Source organism: Otolemur garnettii, unplaced genomic scaffold (genome assembly GCF_000181295.1).
Source record: "Otolemur garnettii isolate 467f Iridium unplaced genomic scaffold, OtoGar3 scaffold00005, whole genome shotgun sequence".
In the NCBI taxonomy this organism is placed as follows: domain Eukaryota; kingdom Metazoa; phylum Chordata; class Mammalia; order Primates; family Galagidae; genus Otolemur; species Otolemur garnettii.
The window spans coordinates 1,789,793-1,804,354 of NW_003852400.1; the positions used below are offsets into that span (position 1 = coordinate 1,789,793).

Here is a 14,562-nt window from a genome sequence, read left to right on the forward strand (position 1 = left end):
CAGAGCCCTGTATCTATTACTGGTCTCCCTTAAATCCCACTCTTCCTTCTGGAAAAACAGAAATCGGTATGATCTCTGACATCTTGCTCCTCTGCCTTGTAACCACCTGCTGGGGAAGATGCCGTCCCACTTTTCAAGACACATTTCTCCCAGCTGGACTTGGCATGATCCTACATGAGAGATCTGCCTCTGTGTCACTAAGGCTTCAGCAATATACCCAAAGTGTGATTTTTATTATACTAGAGGCCACTTTGGTTTTCATTATATTGAGACGTTTCTGAGTTCAGAATAAAAATCTTACTTGTTAAAGAAACATTTAGGAAGCATAAGTATATGTTCATTTGTACAACAAATTCCATATAAATTTCTCAAATATGTGCCAGGTACTATTTTAAGGGTTTTGCAAAATTAACTCATTTTATCCTAGTAACAGAACCCATGAATCAGGTACCATTTTAGAGTTAAGAAAATGAACTTGCAGGCCAGGTGTGCTGGCTCACGTCTGTGATACTAGCACTCCGGGAGGCTGAGGCAGGTGGACTGCTTGAGTTCAGGAGTTTGAGACCAGCTTAAGTAAGAGTGAGATCCTGTCTCTAAAGATAGCCAGGTGTTGTGGCAGGTACCTGTAGTCCCAGCTACTTGAGAGGCTGAGGCAAGAGAATTGCTTGAGCCCAAGAGTTTGAGGTTGCTGTGACCTGTGACACCATGGCACTCTACCAACAGTGACAAAGTGAGACTCTGTCTCAAAAAAAAAAAAACAAAAAGAACTTGCCCTGTTAACTTCTCCAATGTCACTCAGTCCACGAGCTACAGAGCCAGGATTCATCCCAAGCAGAGTCTATACTCTAAACCAGAGTTCAGCAAATATGTTTTTGTATGGCCTCTGGACTCAGATTATGGTCTTACAGTTTTTAATGACTGGGGGAAAAAAAACAAAGGATATTTCCTGACAAATGAAAATTATATGAAATTCAAATTCCAAGAGTCTATAAATAAAGTTCCAACAGAACGCAGACTATCCTTTCATTTAAGTACAACCTATGGCTGCTTTTAAGCTACAACAGCAGAGCTGAGTAGTTGAAAGTGGGATCTTATGATTACCCCTACCAAAGCCTAAAAATATTTACCCTCTAAAATTAATGCATGTTTCAGTAAAACAAACAAATAAAACATTTTCTGAAAAACATTTGCCAACTCCTACTCTAAATTTCCACTGCCTTTCAATTTAAAAACAATTAGAAGACCAATTAATAAATAAGGTTTACTTAGACATTTTCTTTAAAGAACACTATATATCTATTTTAATAAGCAAAAAAATCTGTATGCAAAGCTGAAAGTAATCTTTTAAAAAGGTAAATCAGAACACCCAACTTCCAACTGAACCCCTCAATGGATGCCATCACGTTTGCCGAGAATTAATCCCCACCCTTCCTTCTCCACCCTCACTGCAGTCACTTAGCCCAACAGGGCTTGTCTTTACCGAGAACCTCAAAGCCTCTCCTCCAGTGGGGTAAGGCCAGGCCCACACAGTTGGCTTCTGGAAGACTATCCCTGCGATCCCTCCAGTTCCACTCAGGGAGGCCTATCCAACCCCTCCACAGGACTAGGGCCCCGGCTGTTTGGGGAGGGGCTGTTCTAATTCCTAATTTCATATTTTGTAGTTAGCTATTAATTTACTTGCTTACTATCTGTATCCGCCACTAGACTCTAAGCTCCAAGAGGGCAGAGACTTGTTTGTTTTGCTCACTACTGTACAACTAGCACCAGGTCAGTTATACAGAGGGCATTCCAAAATAATTTTGTAGAGTAACAAAACAAAGAAATACTCTACTCTTAAATGTATCATTCTTCTCTACCAATGCCTACATGCTAAATGTACACAACCTTTAAATTTTCATTAACAAAATCTAATTTGTTATTTTCCTTTTTCTTCTTCTTCTTTTTTTTTTTTGAGACAGAGCCTCAAGCTGTCACCCTGGGTAGAGTGCCATGGCATCACAGCTCACAGTAACCTCCAATTCCTGGGCTTAAGCGATTCTCTTGTCTCAGCCTCCCAAGTAGTTGGGACTACAGGCACCCGCCACAATGCCTGGCTATTTTTTGGTTGTAGTTGTCATTGTTATTTGGCAGGCTTGGTCTGAATTTGAACCCGCCAGATCTGGTGTATGTAGCTGGCACCTTAGCTGCTTGAGCTACAGGCACTGAACCTAATTTGTTATTTTCCAAAATGAGGCTTAAGGAATTAAACTTGATATGAGCATAAGAACCTATTTATACTAGAGATTTTAAAAACTGGCAATATATTGAGTCCCAGAAAAAATGCAAAATGTCCAAAAGAAATGTACTTTCTTTTTTTTTTTTTTGAGACAGAATCGCACTCTGTCACCCTGGGTGGAGTGTCACAGTGCTATGGCTCACAGTAACTTCTTGGGCTCAAGTGATCCTCTTGCCTCAGCCTCCCAAGCAGCTGGGACTACAGGCACCTGCCACAACACCCAGCCAGTTTTTCTATTTTTAGTAGAGATGGGGGTCTCACTCTTGCTCAGGCTGGTCTCAAACTCCTGACCTCAGGCAATTCATCTGCTTCAGCCTCCCAGAGTGCTAGAATTATAGGTGTGAGCCACATGCCCAGCCAGAAATGTTACTTTATCAAAATGCAGTACATATTTTTCCTCATGGATAGTCTCTCATATCCATCTAGATCTAACTAATTTTGAAATTGTTCCCAAGGGCTATGGTACAGTCTGCCTTATAGTTTCTAAGGCAAAAAAAGTACAGTTTTTAGTAATGTACTGTATTTAGAGGAGAGAACACTCAAGATAATTAAGAACCTAAAAGCACTTTATTATAATCATTAACATACAATTAAAACATTAATTATAAAAATTATTAAAAAATGTGTTAAAAGGGACAACTGTAGATGTGAATACTCAACCCACAAAGATTCCTCCTTCTCTAGGAACTGCCCTTATTTATAAAAGTAGTTCCCAAGTAGCCAAGTCCGAACTTTCTAAACTCTTTCCCTACTGGGGCCAGAGTTGGGTCTATTGCAAACTCCTGAGAAACCGGAATTTTAAACCAAGAGACTTAGCAATGAAGAGACTTGTAGCTAAGTTCCTTTCAAAGACAGTACTCCACACCAGTGTGGTGGCTCATACCTATAATCCTAGCACTCTAGGAGGCAGAGGCAGGAGAATGGCTTGAGGCCAGGAATTTGAGACCAGCCCAAGCAAGAGCAAGACCTCATCTCTACTAAAAACAGAAAAATTAGCTGGGCATGGTGGTGTGTGCCTATAGTCCCAGCTACTTGGAAGGCTGAGTCAGGAAGATTGCTTGAACCTAGGAGTTTGAGCTAGACAGACACCACAGCACTCTAGCATGGGGCAACACAGTGAGACTCTAAAACAAAAAAGACAGTACTCCACCCTTGCTGAAGGACCAGACATAGGCTGACTCCAGCCTGCTAGCTATAGCTTGATTTTTGAATTTTTTCTATAATTCTGTAAGATTGCCAAGCACTTGTCCAATGACCCCTGTCCAGTATTTTCATTTTTATGTTTATCTCAATGTGATTAGGTTCTTTTATGCAGCTAAATGAATCTTACTTGGTACAGCCTCCTCGACAAAACTATTAGAAATTAGTTGGAGGGAGCCAGCAGAAACACTGTACCTATCTCATGGATTGCATGGTAGCTGAAATTCCTCTCACAGTCTAACAGTTTTTGAGTCAATGAGATGCTACCTATTTGTTTTTTAAGTGTATTGTTAAATGTTCTTTAATTTAGATTTTTTTACTAAATTTAAACCAGCTCACCCTACTTAATACTAAATTTTGTCATATCCATTTATACACAAACATAAAGAATGTGTGTAATCTTCTAAGTCACACATTATTGCTTCTGTCAGACACATAAATACAACTTATAATATGCAAGGGCTGGTTTTTCAGATTACACAGTGTGATGACTGCATGTCACAGATTAGCAAAAACACCTTGATCCTAAGGTGTAATTTCCAGGCTAGGATTTATGAGCTTCATCAAAGTAACGTGTTCTAGGACTGAGAAGTGAGTCCCTGTTGCTGGGAATCTCCATGCAGGAGTCAGATCTTGTGTTGTTAGGCTCCTGATCTTTCTACCACTCAGTTTCACATATATCCCAGGGAGCCCAACCATGTCATGGTTTAGGGACATGGCATCTGCCTTTCAATATTAAAACTCAATCTTGTATCTTTCACAACTACAGAAATAGGTTTTGGCTTGTTTTTCATGGCACCAGGGTCTCATTCTGCTGCCCAGACTAGAGTGCATGCATCATCAGAGCTCCCTTCAACCTCAACTCCTGGTTCAAGGGACTCAGCCTCCCAAGTAGCTGGGACTACAGACATGCTACCATGCCTGGCCAATTTTTCTACTTTTTGTACAGACCAGGTGCTGCTCTTGCTCAGGCTAAGCTCAAGCAATCTTCCTGCCTCAGCCTGTGAGAGTGCTAGGATTACAGGAATAAGCCACTGCACCCAGCCACAGAAATAGATTTTTGTTTATACTCTGTAAGGCTGAAGAGACAAGCAACTGGCAACTTAGCTACCAGTCTCCATACATTTGCGAAGTATGCATTCAAAAAAAAAAAAAAGATAGATTATTATTTACCTTTTCCAGGCACATAATCTCTTATTTACTTTACTTTTTACTGAATAAATAAATAATAGGAGGACTGAGTTAAAGACCACAGCTTAAAACCCCCTTCAAACCAAACTGGTCAAATCCTTACAAAAACAATAGGACCTCTAAGAAGTTAGCTGCTGAGCAAACCATCAAGATGCATAGATTTAAAAAATAAATAACTGTTATCCTGACATGCTGGATATGATTAGACTGTGATTTATTTGCTTCAGAGTAAACTTATGTTGTTGTAAATTAGTAGAAGACGGTCTATCCCAGTATTTTCCTTTACTAGGAATACTAAGAAAAAAAAAACCGATGAGAAAGACAGTTGAAAACATTTTTTAATTACCAGAATGTATTTTTGAAAAAGAAATAAAACCACAACTACAGTGAGCATGTATGTTCATCTCTCTTTTTACCCAAAGAGAAATACTCATTGGATAAAAATAATTCTGCAGCACATAGGCTATGGGAGATGAGACTAGAAAAAGAGGTAGTCAGAACAACACCAGCACATCTCCTGTTAACCTGGATGCCTGTTGACAACTTTTCTATGATTGTCTCCTAGACACACAACAAGAGTATAGACTGAAAATTCATTTAGCAGTTTACATACCCTGGACTCTGCGTCATCTTCTTCTTCATCAGGATTATAAGCTTCTGCACATACTAGAAATATAAAAATGAACATTTTAAAGATTCTTTCACCAAAAGCCATATTGTAATAAATACATTTTGAAAAATTAATGAACAAACGAGTACCATGGGGTAAAAAAACATTAATTCACCTCCTGCAGGGCAAGCATTCTACCCCTCAAAACTGGTTTCATATTTTAATTTATAAGGAATTTCTTAAAATATAAAGCTGTGTTTTAACAGACTGACAATAAAAAAATAAAACACTGACATTTGCCTTTTTACTTTCTCCTAGTAAGAGAAACATAGCTTAAACCCTTTTGTCTTCATTTCTAAGCCACAGAAATGCATAAAATATAAACATTATCTAAAAGAACAGAAACAAAAAGTCTAAGTCTATCATGAAATGATCCACTTCATCATATAGTTATGAATAACTTTCATAAATTATCCATAATCCAATCTTTTGGGAAAAATATTATTACATTCCTTTCCAATTTTTTCCTGAGTTGAGTGTATACTGCATGTGCAATTTTAAAACTTACTTTTTTTCATTTAACATTATAAAAATGTCTCATGTCATCAGAAACATTTTGTTTATTTGTTTTCTTTCTTTTGAGACACAGTCTCACTTTGTTGCCTTCGGTAGAGTGCTGTGGCATTGTAGTTAAACAGCAACCTCAAATTCCTGCACCCAGGTGATTCTCTGGTCTCATCCTCCCAAGTAGCTGGGACTACATCACCCTACTAATTTTAGAAATGGGATCTTGCTCTTGCTCAGGCTGGTCTCAAACTCCTGAACTCAAGCAATCTGCCCATCTCCCAAAGTTCTAGGATTACGGCGTGAGCCACCACGCCCAGCCTAGAAACATTTTGTTAATACAATAGATCCTCTGTAAGTTGACCACCCATGGGACTGTTAACAAACTGGTCAACATATGGAGGTGGGCAACACAAGGAACTAGGCCTACTATGCTGATATGTACATGTGGCACATGTCTGGTCTATGAAAACGGGTCCCTTTCAGGAAGTGGTCAGTGGAGGGAGGTGGTCAACTAAGGAGGTTCTAGTGTTTGTTTTAGGGAATGTTCACTTAGTGGGCCTTCATTAAAGAACTTTGCAATAAACATCTTCATACATATTTATTTATCCTTCAGATTATGATGCATTATTCCCAAATGTTATTTGGGAAGACTAAAATGTACAAGTTTTCAAGGCATATTTATCACCATGTTTCTCTCCAGAAGGGTGGTATCCATCCATTGTCCTACAAAGAATATGTAAAAAGGTTCCTTTTCACATACAGTATAACTGCTCAACAGAATTGGACGTTCTTGCTTAAAATTGTTGCCAATTTAAACAAAAGATTTAAATTTTGAAAAAATTATGAAATTTGGATACTTTTCAAATGTTTACAGGCTGACTAGTTCTTCCTCTATCCTTACCTACAAGAAATACTTGATTTTTTCTTTGATATACACCAATTTATTAATACCACTTTATCGGTCATATTACTCACATCTTATCCAAACTGATTTTTAATACTAATGACTACAAAGTTCTTACAGATTATAAAGGTTTGTCTATTTTTAATATAGTGACATATCAGGGAAGAAAACCCCCCAAAAGTCCTTCTGCTTTTGAGCTTGGAAACTCTATCCTTATTTGCAGATCTGAAGATTTGTTACTTCTTTTTCTTTCAGTTTTTTTAAGATGGACTTTGTACATTTATTCTTTAACCCATATGGAGTTTATTCTGGCACAGATATAAAAGTATAAAGAACAAAGGCTAAACGAAAAGCTAACAAATGTCTTCCCAGGGGCCTCAGAATGACATCAATAATATTATCATCATTAGTATCGTTTTCACTATTATTACAAAAATCTATGTTTTCTCTTCTCCAAGTACTATTTTATGCACCTAGATCAGTGGTTCTTAACCAGGTCCAATTCTGCAAACCGCAGAAGACACCCAGCAATGTCTGGAGATGTTTCAAATGTGTTATCTGTGGGGGGTGGCGGAGCTACTGGCATGGAGTGGGTGCAGATCAAGGGTGTTGCTAAACATTCCACAGGGCACAGGACAGCCCCAAGCCATCCCTGCCCCCCATCCGGAGCAAAAGACTATCTGGCCCCAAATGTCAACAGCACCGAGGCTGAGAAGCCCTGACCAGGGGTACACATCATCTCATTCAGTCTCAGCCTAAGGTAGATGTTAATGTCATCATTTGACAAATGAAAGGGGGGCACTGGGAGACCAAGATCACACATGTGGTAGACGGCAAGACCCTGAGTTGATCCCTGGATTGTCTGTATTGACTCCAAAGCCCTTACTCTTAACCACTGTTCCACACTGGGCTACTTTGCTGAATTCACCAGCACCACCCCTGGACTTCAGCCTTCCGTCTCATCTAACAGAAGCACTGATCTCGCAGGGCAGGCTCACGTTAAAGAGCCTCACTGAAGCACACAGCCAGGATGCCAGCGCAGTAACTGACTTCCTGAATGAAGGATGTGTCAGCCTGACCAGCCAGACATCCCCCGCAGGAGAGCCACAGAAGCAGCCACATCACAATTAAAATGTTGCCTGACGAGCAGGAAAGGGGAAAGAAGAAAGTCTATCAAGTAAATGGAATATTGAATGGCATCACTCTGGACATCCTAAAGCAGGTGTCCTCAAACTACAGCCTGCGGGCCACATGCGGCCTGACGAGGACATTTATCTGGCCCACGGGGTGTTTTTGCCACCACTGTCTGTCCTGCTTAGCAGCCGACTTGTCCCGGGGCCCACAGTCTGGCCCTCCAACGGTCTGAGGGACAGTGAACTGGCCCCTGTTTAAAAAGTTTGAGGACCCCTGTCCTCAAGCATCCATATGCACAATACAGATGGTCCTGAAATATGGCTGAAACAGCTGAATTGGGTTAACTGCAACCCTCCCCAGGGCCTGAGGACATCTATTTCTAAAGCCTGGCTCTATAACTTTCTATCTCCAGGTATGTCCAACCTCACAGGCAGGACTACTACTTAATTTGTAAGGCCGAACGCAAGAAGAAAGCATGTGGGCCCCAAGTTCAAAAATTTAAGAGTTTCCGGAGGGCAAAAACAGCACAGCATTAAACCAAATTCAGGGCCCTTGAAGGGGCCCATGAAGTGAAGGATCAACAAATTCAATAAGGAGATACAGTAGGTTAGAGACTTGTTTCCTTAAGGTAATTTGTTGTATCTATATCCCCTTGGACTCATTAGTACTGATTTTAAATTTAATTCATAGAATGCAAAACTAATTCTCTAATTTCTAAATTTTTAGTCCCTAACTCCTAACTAAAAGACACATAAAAATCTATTATTTTTCCAAATAGCTCATCCATTATGGTAGTATTATGTATTATTACTGAACACTTTGATTTGTGATACACACTTTACATAGTATGTTTGTCTGTTTCGGGGATGTTCTGTTAAACTTACTTTGTTGATATCACAAGGATTTTGTTCTTGGCATTCATGGTGCAAATGTTTCACCACATGAGCATTGATCTACCATCACCTCCCGTAGTCAAATCAAAATAAAGCACTTGCAATTCTGTGGAGTTGTCATAGCATCTTACAGTGATTCCCCAACCCTTTTGGCCCCTGGCACTGGTTTCATGCAAGGTGATTTTTCCATGGACCTGGGTGGGGGGTCAAAGTTGGGGGGCATTTGACAGGAGGTGGAGCTCAGGAAGTGATACAAGTGACGGGAAAAGGTTGTAAGTACACAGGAAGCTTCGCTGGCCCACCACTCAATGCCTGCTGTGTGGGCCAGTTCCTAACAGGCCATGGACTGCTACTGGTCTGCTACCCAGGGATTAGGGACTGAAGCTCTAACCAGAACTCCCTCCACATTCTCCTTTCTAAGCCACCCCTTCTCTCCAGCCCCAACTAAAAAGTAAGATCAAGAGTCACATCTTGAGGCCTCTCACCTACACAGAACTAATTCAGGAAACTCCACTTCTGTGCTCTCCCCCGTAACTCTCCCAATACAGTGGGGAAGGGCTCATTATCATTACTAACCTTACTATAACACCTCCAAAGATGTTATGATCTGCTTGCCCCTCCAGGATGGAGCTTGTAGCCCTCCAGGGACTGACTGCGTGTTCTTGGTCATGTTTACATTTCCCTAGAACTGACCTGACACACTGCCAAGCTCAATGCTCCACCTCTTTTTTTTTTTTTTTTTTAGGTAAATGAATGATTGATGAACAAAGAAGCTTGCAAGGTCCTTGAGGGCAGAGATGATGTCTCCTTTTAATATCTCACAGTAGGATACCTGTATTACACACTCAAAAAAATACATGTTGAACAAATGAATAAAAAAGCTGCTGTGTTAGGATGTCCTGCACTATTTGTTCAAGAAATGAGGACAGAGAGGAAGAGTGAGAATAAGAGTCTTTTGTCTTCTTCACCAAAAGGTCTGGCACAAAGATCAGGAGCTCAGTAAATATTTGCATAGCAAATAAATGAATGAAAGGCTCTCTACCTGGATGACCGAACCACACCCTCCAGATAACTCATATTGCCTCATATTTTTTCTGGCATGAATTTGCCCCATGCCGCCCAGACAATCTGAAATTTACCTTGAAACTATATACTTCATTTTTGTTTTTATGTTTAGCAATTGAATATGGGTGAGGGGCAGCGCCATATTCTTTAAGCAAACCCTGTATTTCCTCATTGTGGTGCATACATGTGTTTGGACACTATACGGACTGTCAAGAATGGTCCAAGAACTTCAGCAGATTCCCCCACAGCAGACCGAGTAACACACACTGGTGTAGTCAGAAAACTGCATGACAGAACAGGAAAAAAGCACTGTGTTAACTTTGCGTTTTGTGGGACTTGGCCTTCAATCTTTTCATGCACCATATATATGGTGTGACAGACAAGGGGTTATACCAACTCTCAGGGTTTTCCACCAAGAGTCCCCTACACTTGTGGCTAATGTTTAAAAATTAGTACAGTCGAAACCACTATGCACTGGACAAGTATACATAACCCATATTATCATCCTGGCCAAGGAAAAAAGGAACCAGACTCAACTCCATGAGTCACTGGGGCCTTGGCTCTGACAGAGTCCTGCATAAAGTGTACCCGCAATAAATCTCTCTGAAGGAATAAAAGGCAAATAAATGCAGCCAGTATAGACAACTGTGCAGTTTAGAGGCGTCAGTATAGAAAGACTGACTTCTATAAATAATACAAAAGTTAATTTGCTAATGTTCTCAGTAAATTAGATTTTAGCACACTTATTTAAATAATAATCAGCTTAAAATAAAGCCATTACAAAAGCACAGGTGTATTAGAAAACAAAGTTCTGACTCAATATAGTTAAACTTAGCCTATTGAAGTGGAAATGCCCTCCCACAAAGGGAAAAAGTTTATCTTTCACAAATATTAGTTTAAGGCATGCACTCTCAACCAAGAAAAGTGGTTTTTAGGGGACAAAAACCTTCTTCTTTCTTGTTTTTTGTATAAAGCAAAAATACACATTCAATACGTAGACAGATAACACAGTATAACTACGGTAGCAAAATCTCATTGGAGGTAGTTAAGGGGGAAAAGCCTAAAAAGATTCCGGGTGGGGGTGGTGAGGAGGAAAAGACTGAGAAACACCAGTATAAGGATGTCACTCAGCCCAGCCAGTTATAGCTAAGTTAGGAAAAGAGGCACAGGGACAAGTTAATAGGCTCCTCCTCTCCCATTCATTTACACCTCTGCTCAAGGAATTGGGCATAGACCTGTTCTCAATTCATTAACAATGATCTCATATTGAATTCACAGAGCCAAGGCATTTGGAAAACATGCCCAAAATACAGAAGTTCCCAGTTTGCTCCCAAATCACATTCAAGCAAAAGGCCCCACAGAAAGCCTTATTTATTCATTCAAAAAATACTTTTGGAAATGATGACACAAAGCATCTATATGGGTGTGTGTACACCTTCTTTTGTTGTTACACATTATATGTAACATATAACCTGCTTTGTCTGTGTATTTTAAATATCATATGTACTATATGTAAAACATGTATGTATGTGTATATACATTCTTTTGTTGTTATACATTACATGTATAACCTGCTTCGTCTGTGTATTTTAAATATCATATGTACTATGTAAAAAAACATTTATAGAGCTCTTTAGTTTAGAAAGCAAGACAAAAATAGAATGACCATGACGTCAGTGCCACAATGAAGGTATGCACAAAACGCTACGGGAGCAGAGAAGAAAAAGCAGAAACCAGCCGCTCAGAAGACAGCCTCAGAAGACAGCCGGCAGCTTCACAGTAAAGGTGAGGCCCCAGATCGTTAATGGAGAGTGGGAAGAAGTGCATTCAGAAAAGAAGAGGTAATTTTGTTCCTGCTGTATTCCTAGCACCTGAACAGTGATTAGCCCACTGTAAACGTTAATAAAAACAGCTGAAGAAATAGTCACTATCATGGTGAGAAATGTATTATTACTGTCTTCCTTACCTTTATATATACAGAAACTGCATGTGTCAGGAGAGACTGGTTTACACGACAGTAGCAATACAATACTTAATACAACATAAGTTAATTTCTTTCTTACACAACATGACCATCTCAGGTCAGTGGATACTCTGCTGCCACCATGGAGTCCTTACTGTGGGCGGCAAGCTGATGAACGCTATATGATTTGGAATGTCACCAGGCCCTAAGGCAGTGGCAAATTGCTCACTGGCTCCTGAAGCTTCTGCCTGGAAGTCATATATGCTTATTCTGCCAAAAAGGAATATATATCACATTTCACCAGACAAGTAACATGGTCATTCCTAACTTCAAGGAGAAGGGAAAGTGCAATATTACCATGACCTTAGAAGGTGAGAGAACCAGAATATTGTGAACACTTCAGATGACTATCAAAAAACCATGTGATGGCCCTAATCCAAGGTGTTCTCTCTCTCCATCTCTCTCTCTCTCTCTCTCTCTCACACACACACACACACACACACACTTAGGTGAATGGGAGGGAGGATTAAAATTAACCTCATAATTTACTTAAAAATAGGGGCTATCTCATAAACTCTGAACAGAATCCTTATGATTTCCTTAAAACTGTCTTTCAAATTTGAATCAAATATTTAGTTATTTAATATACAGTACCTCTGTAAGTTGACCCCCCCCCCAAGGGACTGTAACAAACTATTCAACATACAGAGGTGGTCAACATAAGGAACTAGGCCTGCTGTACTGATATGTACCCCTAGTGCATGTCCAGTCTATGGAAATTAGGTCAACTTACGGAGGTGGTCACTGTAGGGAGATGGTCAACTATGGAGGCTCTATTATACTACTTACATGAATATTTAATTCCCAAATTAGCTATATTCACGTCAGCAGAATTTTACTAGAAAAGTCTTTAGCTATATAACCCTGTCCCGGTAAAATGACAGAAACATACTTTGCATGTAATCCAGAATGTTCTGCCTCTGCCCAAGGTTATCAATGAAATTTTAAGAATCAGCTATTCATAAACCACCTTCTAGTTTTCTATAAAATTCTTTTCTAAACCATCATTCAGGTAAGTTCCAAAGTCACCCTAGATGTGTAATGACCAACCCTAAAAATTCTTAATAAAATTTTTCCTATTATTTCCACAACATTCTAGAGTCTCCTAAACATTTTAGAGATTTTAAATATTTTACTAAATTGCTGTGATTCATTATAAAACCATAATTTTTGTTGCCCTTTTACAGGAGAAGTATTTAGGATAAAACTCCAAAATTGACTAATTCCTTTTCACCTTTTTATGTTCTAAAAACAATTTTTTTCACATGTATACCATTCCTCTTTAAGTGACTACAGACTCAAGAACCGCTCACAGCTCACCAATAAACGTAACGTTTAGGATGCTACTAGGAAGAGTACTGGTAAAATACATACATGAGCAGCAACTGAGAGCTTCAAACAAAAAAGAGTTTGTTCATCATTTGCTATTTTCCTATTATTAAAGTTACAGATGCTAGAAACTTCTCTAATCTGATTTTTAAAAATACATAAATTTTTCTTCAAAAATGCTCCAGAGGAAAAAAACAAAACCCTAATTATAACAGAACCCACATGTATTTTGAAAGTGAATTTTTATTTTAGATTTGGTTTTCCAAGTGTTTAAAATTTTACTCAGTGTGTGTATTCAATCACTGGATCTATCTCGAGTATAGTTTCTATCTGCTGGGTGCTCTGTTATCATTTTTTAAAAAATGATTAACCTGGCTCGATACCTGTAGCTCAGTGGGTAGGGCACTGGCCATATACACCGAGGCTGGCGGGTTCAAAACTGGCCCGGACCAGCTAAACAACAATGACAACTATAACAAAAAGCTGGGGGTTGTGGCAGGCGCCTGTAGTCCTAGCTACTTGGGAGACTGAGGCAAATGAATCCCTTAAGCCCAAGAGTTGGAGGTTGCTGTGAGCTGTGACGCTCGCCACAGCACTCTACTGAGAGTGACATAGTGAGACTCTGTCTCAAAAAAAATGAGTAACTTATTTATAACATGCTACAATGAAGAGGACATAACAGTCAATAGGTTTATCAAAGAATCCTATCCATACGGAATGTGGATAGGCTCTAACATTGTACATATTCTACCTTTCCAATGCCATGAGTAGCCTGTGGGATTCTGAGAAAGGAGGAAATACCTTGGGGACATTCACTCCTGTAGCTGAAGAATAAAAATTCAAAAATGACCAAGGGTAAGACAACAGATACAGTAAACATAGCCGAAGAACAATTCCGAGATTATGCTTGGCTAACCATCGATATTTTTTAAAGCCCATGTATGTTTTGGTTACTAATCATTAGAATTCCTCAATGCTAATCTCCAAATCTACTAAGTAACAGATAGTAAGTGGATCAATTTGTACCAGAAGACAGCACTAGAAGGGAAATTATATTTGCATTTTGCTGAAAATGGTCTAATGAGGATTTCTGAGTGGGATAGTTGATAAATATTATGGATTTTAAGAAATTTAATAATCAAGGAGAAATAAAAAAAGAATTCTGATCCTTGGGGTAAAAAGCCAACAAATAGCTTCCCAAGAGTTTGCGCAAACATTTTAATAGTTCAGATAATATGATCATCTCTTGGCACTTATCTTTGAGACCTTGAATCACATTAAAGTAATCAAAACATATTCATACTGAATGATATAGCCACATTTCTTATAATACATTTTTGCCCTTCAGATATAGCAGAGAGGCTCGGCGCC

The 14,562-nt window shown here is 39.3% G+C and overlaps 1 protein-coding gene across 1 annotated transcript in view; it reads right to left on the reverse strand.

Annotated features, from left to right (window-relative positions):
- PRKAR2B (protein kinase cAMP-dependent type II regulatory subunit beta) overlaps positions 1-14,562 on the reverse strand; it is a 99,645-nt gene that overhangs the window by 37,083 nt on the left and 48,000 nt on the right. The window contains exon 3 of the mRNA XM_003782595.2: positions 5,280-5,332. Within this exon, the coding sequence (XP_003782643.1) occupies positions 5,280-5,332 (53 nt within the window). The remainder of the gene's footprint in view (positions 1-5,279; positions 5,333-14,562) is intronic.